This window comes from Hyperoodon ampullatus, assembly GCF_949752795.1.
Source record: "Hyperoodon ampullatus genome assembly, chromosome: 11".
In the NCBI taxonomy this organism is placed as follows: Eukaryota; Metazoa; Chordata; class Mammalia; order Artiodactyla; family Ziphiidae; genus Hyperoodon; species Hyperoodon ampullatus.
In genome coordinates this window covers 33,867,722-33,888,525 of record NC_136924.1, presented here as the reverse complement: position 1 = coordinate 33,888,525, position 20,804 = coordinate 33,867,722, and the positions used below count along the sequence as shown (strand labels likewise).

The 20,804-nt window shown below is 51.3% G+C and overlaps 1 protein-coding gene across 1 annotated transcript in view; it reads left to right on the top strand.

The window, feature by feature from the left end:
* The window catches only part of CACNG2 (calcium voltage-gated channel auxiliary subunit gamma 2), a gene marked incomplete at both ends in the record, with an annotated part of 116,727 nt that overhangs the window by 91,705 nt on the left and 4,218 nt on the right, over nt 1-20,804 (top strand). The window contains one exon of the mRNA XM_079714783.1: nt 8,219-8,302. Coding sequence (XP_079570909.1) covers nt 8,219-8,302 — 84 coding nt within the window. The remainder of the gene's footprint in view (nt 1-8,218; nt 8,303-20,804) is intronic.

The following is a 20,804-nucleotide window of genomic DNA, read 5'->3' as shown; positions in this document are numbered from 1 at the left end:
GCAGCAGCCCGTGCCAGTGCTGTTTGGGGCCTGGGGCTCCCAAGAGGGACGAGCCAGGCCTCGCCCACCTGCCCCAAGGTCTCCTTAATCCCTGCGGTCAGGGAGGGCCCTGCCAGCTAAGCAAACAGCTAGGAGCAGAACAGGTCTAAAACGCAGCACAAGCAGCTCCCACCAAGCCCTGTCTTTGCTTCACTTAAAAAATTACTTAGCCGATCTCCTCCCCATGCATCGACCAGCCCCCTCCGTGCACCCTCCCAGCTCCGAGCTGCTCTTTCAGATTCTCGTGAATATGTGGAAAATAAAACAGTGTCTGTTCAACCCTTAATGACCAGGTTTATGAAGAGCTTATTGCATCTCAAATAAATGAGACAGCAGTTGGTGCTGTGAGATATTAATGTGCTTTTCACAAAGCTGATGAAACCTCCTTTTAGACTACTTAATACCTGCAAGCTGAAATTTTCAGTCTGAAGCGGGAAATTCCTGGAGGCAGAGTTGTAGCTGCCTCAGGCACAGCCCTTGGCCTTCCCACCTCAGCTTGGCCTGAAGTCCCTGGGCTCTGGGATTGGCGTGGCATCGCTGGCCCTTCTGGGGTGGAGGTTCAGTAGAGATTTCGCGGTGATTAGAATAATCCTTTATATAGTTCATGGTGGGAGAGTCCCCCCACCTCTTCATCCTCCAAAAGCTCAAAGCCAATGCTTGTAGGGGGAGTGGACGCTGAGATACCCTCTCCTCAGTTCAGTCTGGACCACAAGCCCCTGCGGGACCTGGCCCCTGCCCCTCCCCAGCCATCTCCTGCCCTCACGCTGACCCATCCAGCCCTCTCAATGGGACCAATCTTTCTGTAAATCTCCAATCCCAGGAAGATGTCATGTCTTTGCACCAGCCAAGCCCTCATACGGGATTGCCCTTCATGCAAGGGTGTCCTGGTAAATGTTTAACAGCTGGCTCTCTGGGCAGGGAAAGGGGACCTTGATTTGTAGTGTTTGCCGATTCCCGTGGTGCAAATACTACCACCATGGCTGATTTCAAGCTACTCACGTGAGTTAGGAAGAGACACTAACAATCAGCTCCCCTGATGTAAGCTGGCTCCAGCACACCGCTGCTTCCCGGCCTCCCTGTTACCCACAACTCTGCCCTGGACGACCTGCCTGACCCCTGAGACACTCTGCTCCCTCCTGTGTGCCCAGCAGTTCCCTGACTGCTCTTGCTGGCCCTTCTTCCTAGAATCCCTTCTCACCCTCCACCGCTTCCTCACATGCCCCAACACACACACACACACACACACACACACACACACACACACACACATACATCCCTACCTACCTGCTTCACCTGGCTAACTCCTCCACCTTCCAAGTCAGGAGGCCTGTGTCAACACCTGCACACGCACACACCTGGGTCTGCAGCCCTCTGTGTGCTCCCAGACACATCGTGCTTTGTCACAACACACATCCTGCTACCCCACAGCCTCTGTTCTCTGTCTCCCATAGATGGCATGCTCTGTGGGAGAAAGTATATTTTTTTTCTTTGTGTCCTCAGCAGATCGCACCAACATGGCATACAGTTGGTGCTACATAAATGTCAGCTGAACAACTATGCTCCCATAAGGCCTTATACATCCCTCTAATATACGACGTGAGACATTACATTCTAGTAAATTCTGTGCTTTCTGTCTTTCCTCCCAGACTGTGTGCCCCTGAAGGGCAAGAATCAGGTCAGATTTCCCTCCACCACACCAGGCCCAAGCACTTAGTCAGCCCTTAGTCTCTACCCTGGGGAGATAGGAAGGATGATCAGAGATGGTGAGAGACACCAGATTTTTGAGCACCTGGATCCATCTATGCCTGAAGCTGTGTCAACTCCTGGGCTTGATGACCACCAACCAGAAAGAAATACAGCAGAACTCTAGGCTGGCATCAGGAAAACAAGATGACACTGCTCTTCGCTCTTGGTTGTCATGTCTGCCGACACAGATGTTCTACCAAACTTAAATTCCACCAAAAGTGATGGGGTGCTACTGGTAGCACCACCTTAGTCAGACTGAGTCCTGGGCCACAGAGCCCCCAGTGCTCCTGGAGACCCCTTATGCTTCCAGCTGACACTCATGGCCTCATCATCACCATCAACCTCAGAGACCATTGGGACCAATCCTGCCATAACCTGAGTTCCAGGTTATCTGGGTCTTTCCTCACTACCAACCATTCATCCCTCAGAGCTCTGACCCAACCTCCAGCTCCCCCAGCCCCACAAATCCTTGCTCTGGGATTTCTGGAATTTTGTCCTGATGTTGGCAACATCCCCCATGTTCTCAATCTCTTCTCTTCTTGCTCTGATGGAAACCTGTCCTCCCCCGAGGACACCACCTCCTGCCCTCCCCCACACGGGGGTGTTGTATCACCCACACCCCTGGGCCTGGGGGTGGTGGGACCCTCCCTGCTGTTTCCATCTCCCGGCCTCCCTCCTAAACTCCTTTCTGCCTGAGATTCATCCCAGCCTTCTCTACCCTGAACCCCCCTCGCCTCTATTCTCTGCCTCCCGGGCATTCCCCCCACCCATTCTTTGAGACGTTTACCACTTGCTGCTACCTCATTCCCTGGTGCTACTCCTGTGGTCCTCTGGGAGATTTCACAAGCAGGCAGAGAGCCCTCCCAGCACCTGGCCTCACCCCCTCGCTCAGCCAGCCCTTACAGGTCCTGCATCATTGCTTGTTTAATACTGAAACCCCATAGCAGCAATCAGCCCCACCAAGTATGGGGAAGAGGGCTGAGCAGGGTTGTGACAGGCAGAGATGGAAGGGGCTGGGACTGAGGCCTATGGCCTCTCCCCACTCCCCAAGGATGGATGGAGGGTGAGCTCTGTGCCTCTACAGGCTCCGGTACATCTGGCTCTGCATGGGGTAGGCAAGGACCCAAGAAGAACAGAACCTTCGAAGGGTCCTGAGTGGCAGGGCCTGGCTGTGCTCACCCCACTGCCCACAAGAGCACCGCCTCTTGAGGTTTCCGTCCTTCTCACCTCCACCACCACGCCCACTCTACCACTCCCAGCTCTGGCACTTTCCAGGACAGAGGGCTATTTTCTCGGAGAAGTCCTCAACTGAACTGCATCAGGCAGGTTAGGAGAAAATTCTGCATCACAGAGACAGGATGACTCTTCCTCTAACACAGAAAGGCCAGAGCATCTGGTGTGGTTCCCTGTGTCAAATCTCGGTCCAGACAGGGCCATCATTTAGCTTGTAAGAGCCTCATCATCAAAAGATCATGCCAATAATTTCTAAAAACCAACCATTGATTTGGGGTCTATTAGAATAATTTGATGAATCATTTGCATGTCAACATTTAACTTGGTAAGCAGTTTTATAATATGTAATTGATGTATATAGGAAATAAAAGCAAACATTTAGTTTTGTTTTATGTACAAAAGTTATTTAGTTTTGTCTTGTATATTAATTTGTATGAGCTTTGCTAAATGCTTTGAATGACATCCCTACGTCCACCCGACTTGAGCCACCCGGTTCACGGTCTTATCATTGACCCTGACGTTACCAATAACCATGCCCCTTCCACAATCTCAGTCTTTTGCATCTGCTCTCTGACTCCCATGCCCCACCCTTCCAGCTCACTCCCGCCACCATCCCTTGACCCTCACCTTACGTTTCCAGTACATTGATCGCACCACCTTTTCACTGTCCCCTTTACCAGCTTAGGATCTGATCCATCTTCAGAATCACTGCCTTTCTCCCCTCACCTTCTTGCGTTCATCTCACTGACCCTCATCCTGGTTAGAGGCAACTCTCCAGCTAGACTGAAGCCACATTCTAAATGTGTTCAGAGAAAACCACAGAATCTCAAGAGGGACCTTCAAGCCACTAACACCCATACTTCATGTCTCAAGCCTGGCCCATTCCCTCTCCCACTCTCATGGAGAAAAATTTCACTTTCCACTTCCCTCAAATCTCCAACCCTTCCTCCCCTTCCTCATTCTCAGTTGATGAGCATGCTTCCCATTTCATCAAGAAAAGCAACCAGAAGAGAAGTGTCACAAGCTCCCACCATGCCTACTCATCCCCTGCATCTGTATCCACAGATGCCCCTTCCCTCCCGGTGCGGTGGACACACCATTGTCCATATAAGGCCAACCTTGCACTTGTGTCCCAGACCTCATCCCCTCTCACATTGCTCCTGCATTGCTCCATCTCCTCCCTGGGTTATCAATTCTTCCCTCTCTACCAGAACATTCCCACCAGCATCATTCATGCCTTAACACCTCCCCCCAACACAGAGCAGCCAGCATAGTGGCAGACACCCCACTAGCACAGTGCAGGAGGGCCAAAGAAGGTTGAGAGAGGGACAACAAAGGATATGATGGGGGCACAGGAAGGTAGACCAGCGTGTGCAAAGGCCCTGTGGTAGGAGCAAGCATGGCAGGAAGAACTGCAGAGATGGAACATGCATCAAGAGGGAGGTGAGACCAGACAGAAGTCGGGGTCAGGCCCAGTTAAAGATGTTGAGCTTTTCCCTAAGAGCATCGAGAAGCTGTTGAGTGTTTCAAACTGGATGTGGCTTGAACAGATTTGCATTTTCAAAGGTTCACTATGATTACTCTGTAGAGATGGATAACAGTGGGTACAAAATGATCAGTGGGGAGCCTACCGCAGTCATCCAGGGAAGGAAGCACCCACCTGGCAGTGGGTGTCACTATTGTTGGAAAGAAATCGATGGGTTTGAGAGATACTGAGAGCTAATACAGACAGGACGTCGTGATAAATGGAGCCTGCAGGGAATAGGAGGAGATGTCGGCGATGATAACTAGGCTCAGTTTTCACAAGGGAGCGATGGAGAGGCATTGGCTGACCTAGTTGGTGCCTCCAGAAGACCAGGCTTGAGGGACAGATCATGAGTTCCAGTGTGGACCTGCTGAGTGTACGGTGCTTTTAAAACATCCACCAGGAGACATCAAACAAGCAGCTGGATACCCAGGTCTGGACCTCACCGGAGAGGTCTGGCTGCTGAGTATTTGACACAGCCTCTCAACAAGCATCTCCGGAGTGCTTCTCCTGCGCTAGGCACCATGCTGGGACCCAATGGTCCAAGGCTGACGGAGGCACGGGCTGGGGCAGCGGGACAGCCAGGCTGCGTGGGGAGAAGGTTCAGGTGTGGTCCACCAGCCCGAAGGGTGGGGCCCTTAGAAGAGAGACGTGGAGGCACCACCTGTGATCCCTTGGTTGGGGGTTGAACACTGCCCCCAATTCTTTAGGAGCCTCGGGGCACGTCAGTACCGTTCTCCGCGCCTCACCTCCTGTACGGATTCCTTGTAAAGATGCCGGGCACCAAGCTGGCACTGACGAAATATTTGTCAGACTGAATTGAGGGAAAATGAAGGTGCTCTGCAAAGTGCTTTGTAAATCCACCGATTTGTACTTTTAACAATGGGGAGGCTATGTTATCCTCTTAGCAGCGGGTACAAAGACTCTTCTCAGGAGAGAAGAGTGTGTGGCTGGATGGAGGATAAGCTAGTAGGGGGAGCGGGAGGCCTCCGGTTAAGGCAGCAAGATGCCGAGGGCAGCGTGGGACGAGATCAGGACAACAGAGGAGGGGGAGACAGCAAGGTATGGGGTGGGGAGGGTGCTGAGCAAGAGAAGAGGTTGCCCACCACACTTGGAAGACGCCTGCCCTGATGGGAGCATCTGCAGTGAAACGCTGTGCTCTTCGGATCCTACAAAGCTGCAGTGAAGCTACCCGAAGTTCCGTTATGCTCTGGGGAATTGTTTTTCTTGCAAAAGTTGGGAAAAGAAGCGAATTTGGCACAGAGACAGTTAAGGGGAGGTTGGAGAGTAAGGATCAACCATCTTCTCTGTAATATGTAGTATAGAATTACCTACGTAACATAATAACAGCAAGAAATACCTAAAATACTTAGTTATATAAGCACACCTGTATCTTATGTATACAGCTATATGTGATATACACAGGTCTGTGTACTAATGCCTTAAAATTCCTAAATAATTTCTATAGTACATGATAAAACCTACTCCATGGGCTACAAAGACTCAGAATCCTATAAGAAAAGAAATTGCTCCTTCAGGTGAGGGCGGGAGTGTTAAGCTCCGCGCCAGCGGGCTGGAAGTCCTGAAAATGGGAGGTCTGTGGCTTTCGGGCACTCCAGAGAGGAACTTCCCTGGAGATGCAGTGGTTAAGAATCCGCCTGCCAATGCAGGGAACATGGGTTCGAGCCCTGGTCCGGGAAGATCCTACGTGCCACGGAGCAACTAAGCCCGTGTGTCACAACTACTGAGCCTGCGCTCTAGATCCTGTGAGCCACAACTACTGAGCCCACGAGCCACAGTTACTGAAGCCCACGCACCTAGGGCCCATGCTCCGCAACAAGAGAAGCCACCACAATGAGAAGCCCACACACTGCAACGAAAAGTAGCCCCCGCTCACCACAACTAGAGAAAGCCTGCATGCAGCAACGAAGACCCAACGCAACCAAAAATAAATAAATAAATAAAATTGAAAATAATAAGAATAAAACTTCTTTATACAATGGAATACTACTCAGCCATAAAAAAGAATGAAATAATGCCATTTGCAGCAACATGGATGGACCAAGAGATTATCATACTAAATAAAGGAAGTCAAAAAGAAAGCCAAATACCATACGATATCACTTATATGTGGAATCTAAAATATTACATAAATGAACTTATCCACAAAGTAGAAACAGACTCACAGACATAGAGAACAGATTTGTGGTTGCCAAGGGGGAGGGTGTATGGGGGAGGGATGGAATTAGCAGATGCAAACTATTATATATAGAATGGATGAACAACAAGGTCTGTATAGCACAGGGAACTATATTCAATATCCTGTAATAAGAAAAGAAATTGCTAACACGTATTGGGGATTGAATTAATTAGGTTACATTAGCTACCATCACAGGAAAATCCTGAATGTCAGGGGCTAAATGTAGTCAAGGTTCATATCTCTCTCACGTCAATACCCCCAGCACATTTACTAACGTGCCAGGTACTGCTCTGAGCACTTTAGACATGTCAACTCGTGTAACCCCCATGACAGTTGTGAAGGAAGAATTGCTCTGATCTCCAATTTCCTCTGAGAAAACTGAGGCGCCTTCGTGAAGCTGAGCCAGACCCAAGGCCCGGGCAGTCCAGCCGCAGAGCCTGCCTCTAACCCGCTGTTGCCATATCTCCCTACACAGGTTCAAGGGTTCAGTCATTCAGAGAAAGTTAAGCAATATCCATAGTGCCTATGCTGGTGTTGGGGATACAACGTGAATAAAACAGACAAAGTCTCTGCTGTCACGAAGCGGCCATGCTTGTAATTCTAGTCTCCACATGCGTTTTTATGAAGGTCACATTCAATAGTTCACTCATTCATTTAGTGATCACTGCTGGGGGCCCACTGGACACTGGGCTAGGGGTTTTCATCTGAGCCAGCTCTCACTTTCTCAGCAATCACCAAGGAAATTTTTAGAACCAAAAGGTCTTTGTTTGAGCCCTTATTCCATCATTTCCTGGCCATGAGTACTTATTCAGTCGTTTAGCCTCCCTGAGCCTCAGTTTCCTCATCTGTAAAATGGAGATGTTAGTACCCCTCTCACAGGTTGAGTCGCAGTCCAAGAGCCTGGCAGAGGGCCCAGCCCCCTTGGGGGGCTCAACCCTAGGGGTATTTCAGAACTTTCAGGGGCTCTGTATAGTGAATTCTATGTAACTGCCAGTGAGAAAATGCTTTGCAAGCTCATCTAAAGGTCTGTGGGAATGTTCTCCAGCCCCGTCTGGGGTCGGCCTTCTTTGGAAAGCGATCTGCTTTCTCGCATGTAAGACGCGAGGTGACTCCCAGCTGGGCTGGGGCGCAGAGGCAGGTGTACTGACATTCACCAGCTTCCTCCGTGACAGTCCCCAGCACAGATTCAAACCCCCACTGCCCGCCATGCCTCAGCTAATCCTCAGAAGCCCCGATGCAGAGATGGAAGGCTGGGTTTTGAAGTCTTAGCCTTAGATCCTCTCCACAGCACCGCGGGTGTGTGTGTTTTGATTCACCAGACAGATGTCCAAACAGACAAAGCGATACCTTCCTCCAGGGATGAGGGAGAGGGCTGAGCCAGCTTCAGAAGAGAGAGAAGTCTGGAAGAGGCCGGTGGGCTCTGAATCCCCGGAGCCTAGGATGTCTGACGAGCTCTTTCTTCCCTTGTTTTCCAGGGAACTTCAAAGGTCTCTGCAAGCAAATCGATCACTTCCCAGAGGATGCAGATTACGAAGCTGACACAGCAGAATATTTCCTCCGTGAGTGCATGCAATATTTTTTTTTTATCTCCTTCCTCGTGGTGGGTCCTGCCCTTCCATCCTTCGAGAGTCAAAGGCCAGGACTATCTAGAGGTCCCTGTCACCACAGAGGGCAGGAAAAAGCTGAGCCTCCCTCCTCCCCTCCTGCCCAGTGGCCAAACCTTCATGCATGCTGTTTCCCTCTGCCTGCAACGCCCTTCTCTCCCCTCTTTGTCGGCAAGTTCCTACTCATCTTCCAGGTTTCAGCTGAAACATCACCTCCTCCAAGAAGTCCTCCATGCCCTTGAAGGGGTTCCCAGAGCCTAAAACCTTTATCACGCTGTGGGGTCCTTGTCTATTTGAGCAACCAGTTCCCTCGCAGTGCTGCCAACTCCACTAGGACTCTGATAGACTCTACTTATCTCGTTCATGATTGTATTCCCAGCCCAGTGCCCGGCACGTAAAAAGCACTCAGTAGCTATTTCTTGAATAACCCAGTGAAGAAACTCATCAGGCGGTGCCAGACTGGAACTTCTACTGAAACAATGAGATTTTTTTTCTTTCCCCACAAGTCAAGTCCAAGTTAAATCCTGATGTAATAGCTGTGATCTTAAATCCACCTGAGACATATTATCAAGAGAAAGTATTTTGAGACCCAAAGGAAATCTCTCAAGAATCAGCAAAAACTAACAAGGCAAAATGTTCCGGGAGAAAAGGATTTCCAGGAGAGGGGCTAAGGGTCCTTGATGCCTGGTACAGCAAAGCCGCCCCGAGCAGAAGTGGTTGAAAGTTCTGCTCCAGGCTCTCAGGCAGCACTTCCTGAGGGAGTTTACTCTCCTCCCAGGAGCATTGCCCCCCTCTTCTGCTCCCAGGTCCCCTTCCCGGGCCAAAGCCTCCCTCCCATCCCCCCACAGCATCGGTTAGTATTACCCTTGGATCACTTTTATGAAAAATGTAGGGGGCATTTTATTATATGGATCATCCTGTCGCTTTCAATAATTACTCCTCACATCAAACCTAACTCTCAGGTCAGCCTGAAATCTGGGTTTCATTGCAAGCCCATGGAACACGAAGCCAGCCAGGTGGCTGGGAAGAGAAGGGAAGGAAACATCACGTCATTGACAGCTTTCTTTTTAAAGGGGGGAAATATCTTACAAAGCTCATCCTTTCCCTGTATGAATTCCTGCAAGATGCTGCTCTTAGGTGGAATTCCTAAAGGGTCATTTGGTCGTCATCCCCATTACCAGGTCTGGGGCTCTCAAAGGAGCCTGGTGGTGGCATAAGGGCAGATTGAGCGCCTTCTGTATGCCAGAGGCCATACTCAGCGCTGTGGCTATCCAGAGGAATGAATGAGACACAGCCCGTGGCTGCAGGTAGAGCACAGCCTGGCGGGAGGACCCTCTGAGAACAGCTGGACTTGGGATGCAGGGGCCGGCAGAGACACACCCGAGGGCAGAGGTGGAAGGAGGGGCGAAGCAGAGCCAGCACCCAAAGCTGCACTGGCTGAACACAGTGAGGGTGTGATGCTTTATCAGCCAGATGCCAAGTGCTTGTTGGGACCGGACTCTAGTCTCATTCTTTGCTCTGTCTAGAACAGCTCTTGGAATATAGTAGGTTCTCAATAAATGCTATTTGTTAAATAAAAGAAAGATATAGGATTCTTCCGTGGCTATTCCTACCTAGTCTATACCTCCATTTCCCTAATTTTAAAGAGAGAATTGCTTAGAGTGTTTGGTTCATTTTGGTGTCTCCGGACAGAAGACTTGAATGTACATTAGCAGTGCAGGTTTCCGAGGGTCTGACTTGAATTGACTGAATCCAACCATATTTTTTGAGCATCTGTAACAGAGATTGGCAAACTTTTTCTGTAAAGGGACAGATAGTAAATATTCCAGGCTTTGTGGGCCATACAGTCTCTGTCGCAACTACTCATACCTGACCTTGCAGCACAAAAGCAAATACAGAAGCACATGAGCGCGGCTGTGCTTGCTCCATTGAAACTTAACTTCATTTACAAAAACAGGCAGAAGGCCTCATCTGGCAGAGTTTGCTGACCCTTGATCTGTAATATGCCAGTCTGGGGCTAGACAACAAAAGTGACTTTTTAAAGCTGGAAGATGTGAGTTCCCATCATCCTCCATTAAGCTCTAACCTGATTGGCTAGAGAGGCTAGACGACAGAGGTCATTCTTCTAGGAGGATCCCTGGCCCAATGAGGTGGGCAAAGCTGGGGCCCAGCAAGGTGGGCGGAGCTTCTCCTGGAGATGGGTGTGCCTTTGGCCCAGGAAAGTGAGTGGAGCTGCACCCGGGTGGGCGGGGCCTGAGTCAGCTTCCGGTTCTGGTCTGTTAAACCCACAGCACACCTGCCACGAAGGCTGGACAGACTCATGAACCTAACATAGACGCCTCAGGCAGGGATAGAAGACAGTGTGGGGTGCTGAGGGATCCTGAATGGAGGCGATCATTCCAGAAGGGTTCCCTAAGGAAGGTGGCACCAATGCAGAGACTTGGACTCTAGAAGCATTCATTCATTCATTCGTTCACTCAGGAGACACTCACTACCACTCACCATGTACAGGACACTGTTGATGGTATGGGAACCCAAAGGTGAACAAAACAAAGAAAGTCAGAGCCTTTGTGAGGGTTACATTCTGGTGAAGGAAACAAGCAAAAAGCAAGGAACCTGTTATAATCATCCAGACAAGAGATGACAGCAGCTTGAACCAAGGTGGTGGCAGTGAAGGAGGTGGGAAGGGGTCAGAGCCTGAAAGTATTCCCAAGGATATGCATACAGGATTTTCTGAAAGGCGGCATGTGGATTTCCAGGGACAGGAAGGAATCAAGGATGGCTCCAAGGTTTGTGTCCGTGGAGGGAGCAGGCTGGGACGGGGAAGGAGGGAAGCTCAGTATCGGCCACATTAAGTTACAGAGGCCCGCGGGGAGGTGTCCTGGCCCGAGACAGGAGTCTAAGAGCTGTCAGCATGGGGATGATATTTAGAGCCGTGAGACTTGATGAAGGCACCAAGGCAGTGGTGCAGAGAGAGAAGAGGTGCAGGAACTGAGCCTCAGACTCCAAGGCTTAGAGGCAGAGGAGGAGGCCCCAGGGAAGAAGATGAGGAGGGGTGGCCAGCGAGGGGGCCTGGTTAACCCCTGCCATCCGTGACCCACCAGCTGGATGCAGGATCTGGAGCAGAGGGGGAGGAGGGAGAATGCTAGGAGGGCGTGGCTGGCCGGGAGCGCAGAGCTTATCTCCTGGGCTGGCAGAGAAAGTGGGGCTCCCTTGCTCTCAAGCCAGCAGGCCAAGCTTCAGGCAAGTCCAGCGCCTCTTGGAGGACAGGGCAGAAGGAAGGTGCCGAATTAACATCTGATGGGACAAATGACTGACTGAATGAATGCATGCCTGCTCTTACTCCCCAGTCTCCATGAGTATGTGAGGAGGTCCGCAGCTTCTCCTGAGCTGCAGAGTCCAGGGAGGAACAGCTGTAGCCGGTCCCAATCATCACTCTGGGCCACTGGACCTCTGGCCCCAAGAAGATGTGGCTGATACAAGCCTTGCCCACCTATTGCTACCTTACTCACAAAGGAATGGTGACCGGCCTGTTTCTCCCAGGCAGCTCTGTGGGGCCATCGGCTGGGTCTGCGGTGTGTGGTGCCTCCCTAGCCCTCTCCCTCCTTACCAAAGCTCCTTACCTCAAGCTGGTGAAGCGCAGAGGCAGTGGTGACCAGGGTGTGACTTCCTATGACTCTCAGGGTGTGTTGGTGTGTCTGTGTCTTGTGCACAAGGGCATGAGTCTGTACTGTGTTCCGTGTTTTTTGATGCCTGCATGTCCATGCGTCTGAGTGGCTATCAATCTAAATGTAAGTGCCTGTGTGTTTGCATGTGTCCAGTTGTGTGCGCATGGGTCTCTTCGTGGTGTGTGTGTGTGTTGCGTCCAGGAGATGGGAAGTGGTATTTCCCAGCTGTCCCAATGTGATTTGGAGTGGGGAAGAAGATTCAGAAGAATTTAGTTTCCTTCCACAATCATGTCTTAAGCACCTACTGTGTGCTAGACCTCAAAATCCACTGTAGTGTGGCCCCAAATTGCAGGGTAGGGTGAAGCTCTCCCCACCCCACAGTCAAAGCTTGGGGCTGGGGGTGATGGTCCCAGCAACGGCTACTGTCCCTGACACACTCTGCCCAGGGGGAGGGGAGGGTTTGGCCCCCATAGGTCACACGTTCATGTACACACACACACACACACACACATCAGAGTTGCAGTATCAGGGCCTTGCCATGCCAACCACTCTTTTTCCAGAGCCAGCAGTGGACAGAAGGGGGAAGGGAGGGAAGACTCTGGACAGGGCCTATTCCTCCCCCTCAAGAGAGATCTCACCTGATTACGCTTGAACTGGGAGTTGACGTCTTCCCAGAGTCACTGACCCCCTGAGAGCAAGAACAGGCAGGAGGAGAGTTCCCTGGGGGCAGCCGTGTGTCAGGAACGGACACCTGTAAGGGAGACAGAGGGGCCATTTGTAAGGGAGGTGGAAAGCAGCCAAGGGAGGCAGGACCTTGAGGATTATTTGGGGGTAAATTTACAGAACTTTACCACCAGTAGGAGACAGGAGAACATAACGGCGGGCTTTAGCACACACTGCCTGGGTTCAAATCCAGCTCTGCCACTTCTCAGTTAACTCCCTGGTACTCAGACTCCTCCGGATGGAGAGGATGTTTATCCGTACGTTCGCAGGGTTGTAATGAGGCTTGAGTGAGTCAGCATAAGACAGCTCTTCCCTCCAGCCCAGAGCACAGTAAGCATTCAGGAGGCGTTAGCCATTATTGTCGGTATGTTACACAGTGAAAAGTACAAAGGATAAAGATTAAGGAAGGGAGAGAGGGAATGCAAGAGTTTTCAGTACAGTGGTCAGAGAGGTCCTCACTGGGGAGGTAATGTTTGAACAGGGACCTGAAGGCAGTGAGGGAGTGAGTCTGGTCCTGCAGATGCCCTGAGAAGAGGGTTCCAGGCAGAGGGAACAGCCAGTGCAAAGTGTTTGAGGCTGGCATGCAGCGAGGCAGAGGGTGTGAGCAGTGGGTGGGAAGCCAGGCCAGGACTTGTGGGTGTCAGCTTTACTCTGAGACTGGGGCACGAAAAGGTTCTGAGCAGAGAGGCGAGGACTGACATCCACGCTGACAGCACCGCTCTGCTTCTGCTGTAGAACTGACTACGGGGTCCCAGCAGAAACAGAGAGACCAGTAGGAGGTGACGGCCAGAATCCAGGCTGGAGACACAGGTGCTCAGGCCAGGGCGGAAGTCGGGGAGGTAGATGAGAAGGGGGCCGGTTCTGAGGCCGGCAGGTGTTACTGACAGCCTGCATGGGGGAGGTGAGAGAAAGAGGACTCAAGAGGACACCTAGGCATCCTGGCTGGGAGACAGTGGACAGTGTTGCCCTTCTCTGAGGCTGGGAATGTCGAGAAGGCTGGGTCGCAGGGGGGTGACCGCTCTGTTTTCCAGCCTGCACGTCACGATTTCTGTTACGGACTCTTCTTTCCCACTGGATGGTGAACAGCTTGAGGACACTGCAGCGGGTAGCTGCAAATAGGGGGTCTGCTCCCACCCCGGCCAGCACAGGGCCTGCCCCCAGTCAGGCCCGGGAGATGCTTGCTGAGTGAATGAATGAGGAACCACCCTCGCTAGAGCCGCCTGGAACGTTCACCCTCTCCCCAGAATGAGGACTGAGGCGGATGGAGGGTCTCGAGCTGAGCCAAAGCCACCCTTCCCAGCCTCGGAGAACCCCCCCTCCTCCCTGTTCCCCCTTCTCCACTCCCCTCTGCCAGTCCCACCAGGCACACAGCGGGTTCCTAGGTGGGAAGTGAGAGGGATGCCAGGAGTCAAGGTCTGAGCTTGGGACTTGGAGTGAAAGGTCCTGAATCCAAGGCGAGCTCTGCTCTGTGGTCTTGGATCAGTTACTCAACTTCTCTGAGCCTCGATGAATACCAGTCCCCCAGGGGGCTCTGAGGATACACTGAGACAAGGGTTAGGGAGATGCTTTGTTAGGGCTCCCCAGCTGCCCCGGGGGAGCACTGAGGGAAGTCCACCACCCCCTCCTTCCCACTAGAGTTTAGAAGTTCAAGGAGACATCCTTGCAGCTCCGGAAATGCTGGAGATAGACACGCCCCGAGGGTCACCCAGCCCCATCCTCCCACTTTACAGATGAGGAAAAAAACCGAGACCCAGAGAGGGAAAGTGACTTACCCCAGCCCAGCACACTTTCTGGGATGCCATCTGCCTCTGTGATGGTTTTCCAGGCTGCGTGCTCCTGTCCTCTGCCCCGGACCTGAAGCCCCTTCCAGCAAACCTGTCGTGAGGGACATTCCCTCCAGAGATCACCACAGTGGGTGTGACCACATCCTGCAGTCAGGGAACATCTAAGCTATAAATCGTACTAACTCACATCCACGCAACCAGAGCGAACGCTTCTCGAACGGCGCCTCCCCTTCGCGCCCTCCGCCCACTGAGACAGTTTCTCTTCTGTCCTGGTTCATTTATTTAAGTGCTGGATGCAGCTACCACCACGCTGACTCCACGACCTGCACTTTAGGAAACATCAGTGGAGGTAACCCCAGGCCCATGAGAAGCAGCAATAATACGCTCTGCTGTGTGAGAACTAACATCTCCTGTTGCCGGTGGGTACCAGGCACTGTTCTAATAGCCTCAGATGCATTGACTCAACAGCCCTCATTGCTGCCCTGGGAGCTGGGTGTGCTGATGGTTGCCCTGCAGCAGAGGAGATCACGGAGGCTCAGGGGGGTGGCGGGCAGCGCAGCAAGTGAGATGCACTCAGGCCGTCTCTCCTGAGCTCGTGCAGCTGATCACCCACCCCAGAGACCACAGGAAGTGGGAAAGCATCCAGCACCTGCACAGGTGGTGCTCCCAGAGGAAGCTTGCTGGACTCCAAAATCCCTTTCCTATGTCAGTAGATATCACAAACGTTCATGGGACACTTGACTATGTGTGTGCCTGGCCTGACACTTTATAGGTTATCTTCATTCATCTCACAACAACCCTAGGAGGTGGGTATTGTTGGTGTCTCCATTATACAGATGAGAAAGGAGAGGCACAGAGGCCACACAGCCAGTGGGGGGACCAGGATGGGACCCTAAGCAGTCCACACCAGGAGCCCACGCTCCTAACCACCACTCAGGACGGCTCTGCCTCCCTCCCTCTCTCCCTCCCCCTGCCTTTCCCCTCCTCTCCTCCTCTCTCTCCCATCACTCTCTCTCTCACACTCACACTTTCTCACACTCACTCTCGCATGCATTTACGGCAGTCTATCCCTTTTCACAGCATTCAGGAAGAGAGGGCGAGAGATGTCCTAGAGCCTAGAAGCTCCTCCCAACCCCAGCACATCTGCGATTCTATCCCATTAGAATGGATCGAATTCCAAATGGAATAACAGGCATAAAGTTAAATACGCCCAGATAATAAGGAGCCTGCCTTCTGTTTACCTGATCATGGCAACTATTTTGATCAAAGGCATGACCAGCACCTGGCCAGCCTGGCTGAGTGGTCCCTAAGCAGAGGTCTGGGGGGCACAGGACCACCAGGGATGGATGCAACCTTAGGCGTCATCTGGTCCAACCTCATCTGAGCCAGACCTGAGACCCAAAGAAGGGAAAGCCCACACTCAGGCCCCAGGATGGGCCAGGCAAAGAGTGGGCCCCAGGAAGAGGTCTGCCCACCTCTCCCCACCCCCGGGGACCACCTCTCCACCCCCGCCAGACTGAGTGAGGAAGTGGAGCCCCCATGTGCAGCTGTCTGCCTGTCCTCCAGCTGTGTCCACCACAGCAGGACACCATAGGTGCCAGGCCCACAGGGCACTGGATCACGAGATGGTTTGTCTACAGAATTTGGCCAAAAAGAGGGTGAGCGAGGTTATGGCTGAGACCGCCCCCTCCAAAAGGCAAGATGTCATTCCCTCCTGGGTACTTATGACACTCTTCATTTCTGTCACCAGCATAGAAAACAATAAATTGTTCATAGTTTACCAAGGCTCTGTATTTTCAAAAGCTTCCACATTCTTCTTCCTAGTTAACCACTGTCACCCTGTAAGTTAGACAGAGTTCCAATTTTCAGCCCCATTTTACAGACAAGGAAGTGAAGGCCCCGGGACACCATGAGATTGGCCCAAGGTCTTCCCGAGCCAGTCACTAAACACTGGGGCTCCCCAAGCCTCAAGGTGAACCCTTGTACTCTTCCAAGCTCAAGCTCTGCTGTGCTCACCTGTGTCTGTGACGCCCCTGTTTACAGCTTCAGCCCAGAGTGCACCTCCACTTCCCAATCTTACACATTCGACTGTCCCTCCACACTCCACGTGTGTGTCCCCAAAACACCTCAGACTCCACGTGCCCCAAACCAAACCTTGATTTCCCTCCCCTCCCCGCTTAGGCTTGATCCTCTCCCAGTTGCATAAGTGGTTGTATCCAGCCAGCCAGCAAACCTGAGACCCAGAAGTTATCCTCAACGCCACCCTCTTCTGCACCCATATCCACTCATCACCACGTTTTACTTCACCTCCTAAACATCCCTCAAATCCAGCCACCTCTGCCCACACTCTTTGTACCCACCCTGGTCCAAGTACCACCATCGCCTGGTCAGCAGCACCTACTCCTGGTGCCCTGTAGCTACCCTGGACCCCTTCTTAATTCATTTGCTTTGTTTATTTTTTTAAATTTTCTTGGAGTATAGTTGATTTACAACGTTGTGTTAGTGTCAGATGTACAGCAAAGTGAATCTGTTATATACATGCATATATCCACTCTTTTTCAGATCCTTTTCCCATATAGGCCATTACAGAGTATTGAGTAGAGTTCCCTGTTCTATACAGTAGGTCCTTATTAGTTATCTATTCTAATACTGAGTGAAGCAAGTCAGAGAAAGACAAACATCATATGACATCGCTTATGTGTGGAATCTAAAAAAAGGGTACAAATGAACTTACCTACAAAACAGAAATAGAGTTACAGATGTAGAGAACAAGCTTGTGGTTTCTAGGGGGTACGGAAGGTGGATAAATTGAGAGATTGGGATTGACATATTCATTTGCTTATTAAAATGCACATCAGATCATGACAGCCCTGTCGGCTTTAAGGCCTTTATAAATTTATTTATTTGTTTGTTTGTTTGTTTGTTTATGGCTGCCCTGGGTCTTCGTTGCTGTGTGCGGGCTTTTCTCTAGTTGCAGCGAGCGGGGGCTACTCTTTGTTGCAGTGCGCGGGCTTCTCACTGCGGTGGCTTCTCTTGTTGCGGAGCACGGGCTCTAGGCATGCGGGCTTCAGTAGTTGTGGCACGTGGGCTTAGTAATTGTGGCTCGCGGGCTCTAGAGTGCAGGCTCAGTAGTTGTGGGGCACAGGCTTAGTTGCTTCCTGGACCATGGCTCAAACCCGTGTCTCCTGCATTGGCAGGCGGATTCTTTAAAGACGGCCCGTGAGTTCCTGTGTGGCCTGGCCCCAGCCTGCCTCATCTTCCTTAGAGCTCCCCAAGGCCCCACACTGACTCTTTGTGACCAGCCCTTTCACGTCCCCAGATGAGCCATGATTCCTCCAGCCCTTGCTCATGCCACATCCTCCCTAGAACACCCTGCCTCTACTCTGCCCAATTAGCTTCTCTTATCCATCCATCTCAGCACCAACATCACCCTCTCAGGGAAACCCTCCCTGTTGCCCATGTGAGTTCAGAGGATGCTCTGAGAGCCAGGGGGTGCAGTGGTTAGGCACGCAGAGCCTGGACTCAGAATCCCTGGGTTCACAACCCAGCTCCTCCATTTCCTCTCTGGGTGGCCTTGAGTGAAGGCTTAACCTCTCTGAGCCTCAGTTTTAGCCTGTGTGTGATGGGGGTAATTACAGCACTTACTTCATGGAGTTGTAAATGAAAGCAGTGGGTTCATATACGTACACAGTCCCACCATACTCTGATCCCTCAGGCAACATCAGCCATCTACAGGTGACATTAGCCTGTCCCTTGCCTTCACAGTGCCGTATGGGTACCTTTCTTCCTCAGCACTTCATCCTGGTTGGTAATTACATGTTCATCTGTGCTGTATGTCCCTCATGAGAATGAAAGCCCTATAACGGCATGGACCAGGCCTGGTTTTGCTCCCCTATGCCTTCTGTGCCCAGCCTGGAACAAGGCACGGTGATGGCCACTCAGTCAAGAGCAAAGCATCTCCCCGCTCTGAACCACACAGCTTTTCCCCAGTACAGTGTATTATGCTCTCCGCCTGGGGTGGCCAAATTGCAACGGTTAGGCTAAATTTGGCCTACCAACTGTTTCTATAAATAAAGCTTTATTGGAACACATCCACACTCATTTGTTCACATATTGCCCATGGTTGTTCTCAGACTACAAGGGCAGAGTTGAGTAATTGCAACAGAGACCATATGGCCAGCAAAGCCAGAAACATTGACGATGTGTCCCTTTACAGAAAAAGTTTACCAGTGCCTGCTTTAGGTATCTGTAATCTCCTTTAAGCCAAGGCCCATGGCTCATGGGGTTGGTAGGAGGTTTAAGTGGGTTCATCCACGGAAGGTACTTAGCACAGGGCCTGGCACATAGGAAGAGCCCCAGAAATGTCAGTAGGTGTTAATATGCTTACTCATAGGAGATCAATAAATACTTGTGCATTGAATAAATGAGAGATTTTCTGCCCTTCACGATAGATTTTAGTGGTAAGACCACCCCAGCCTTAGTGGGAAGTCAGGACAATTCATGTGTCTGGCATGAAGGGGAAAGGACATTAGAAATAACAAAAAGGGCTTCCCTGGTGGTGCAGTGGTTGAGAGTCTGCCTGCTAATGCAGGGGACACAGGTTCGAGCCCTGGTCTGGGAGGATTCCACATGCCGCGGAGCGACTAGGCCCGTGAGCCACAACTACTGAGCCTGCGCGTCTGGAGCCTGTGCTCCACAATGGGAGAGGCCGCGATAGTGAGAGGCCCGCGCACCGCGATGAAGAGTGGCCCCCGCTTGCCACAACTAGAGAAAGCTCTCGCACAGAAACGAAGACGCAACACAGCAAAAATAAATTAATTAATTAATAAACTCCTACCCCCAACATCTTCTTAAAAAAAAAAAAAAAAAGAAATAAAAATTGCTACCTTTTACTGCCCGCCTAGCATCAGAAACAATACAGATCTTATCCAATTTAACCCTTACAATAGTGCTTCTCAAACTTTCAGACACATACAAGTCTTGTTACCAGGATCTTGTTAAAATGCAGATTCTTTTTTTTTTCAATTTTATTGAAGTATAGTTGATTTACAACGTTGTGTTAATTTCTTGACCAAGGTCACACAGTTAGTAAGTGACAAAGCCAGGATCTGAAGTTAGGTGTGACTTAACTCCAAAATCCCCACTCTGTCTGTGACATTGCCCAGCCAGAAAGACCTCTTTTGAGAGATTGTTTCAGTGTAGGGGTCCCTGCCTGCTCCAAACCAGCTTCCTGCCAGCCTGAATCTGGGTCCTGCGGACTTCGGCCTTCCTAGGCTTGGCACTGTTTACCGGCTTCCCCCGTCACCTTTTTTCTGGGCAAAGAGGCCTCTTCCAAGGGAGGCTAGTGTCTAGGTTGGCTGTGCCGGAGTGAAGAGGCTTCTGTTTGTGTTGCCTGCTTGTCACCATATCATAAGCTGCTTTGGTACCTTGTGAAGTGGTCCTGTTTTCTCCACATTGCTCTCTGCTGGCTGCAATACAACAGACCTCTCCCTCCAGCCTCCCTGCTCTTTATCACGCACACACACACACACACACACACACATGCCCATGCGCACGCACGCACACACAGTTTCTCATCTCCCTCCACAGCTGGTGCTCCCTCTCTCTGCCGGCAGGAAGGCTGAGGTGGGACACCCAGGCTCCCACAGCAGACCAGACTGAACTGGAAATGTCAGGCCCAGGGCTGCTGTGAGGCATGAGCTCTGAGGATGCAGTCCCAGTCTGCCAAATGCAGCATACTGTGGGCAGGAAGAACCTGCTTTCTTGGAGGGAGAAGGTCAGAGAACTTCATCTGCCTTGCTCATCTGAGCGGTCACCACTGCCCCTTGGAAGTCACACCAGTCTCTCTTTCTTTCTTTATGCTGTCGTCCCCCTTTCCAGTTGGTCAGAAATCATATCCATGTGGAGAGGGCAAAAGCATTAGAAATCGGCTAACGGTCCACACCCATTTTACACATGGGGAAACCAGAGAGGGCAAGGTACTTATCTCAGCCACACAGCAAGTGAGTGGCAGAGCTGAGACCAGAATCCCGATTTCTGGACCCTGCATGCTTCCCAGGCTCTTTGAAATCCCCAGAGAGAGAGTCCAGGGTAGTCCAAGAGTTGGGCTGATCTGGGCTTGAATCCTGACTTACTAGCTGGGTGGCTTTGAGCAAGTTACTTCACCTCTCTGAAACTCAGTTTTCTCATCCGTAAATTGTGGCAAAAAAATACACCCTGCAGGGGTGTTACAAGGATTAAATTATAACATGTACATCAGACCCAGCATGGTGTGGGTGCTTC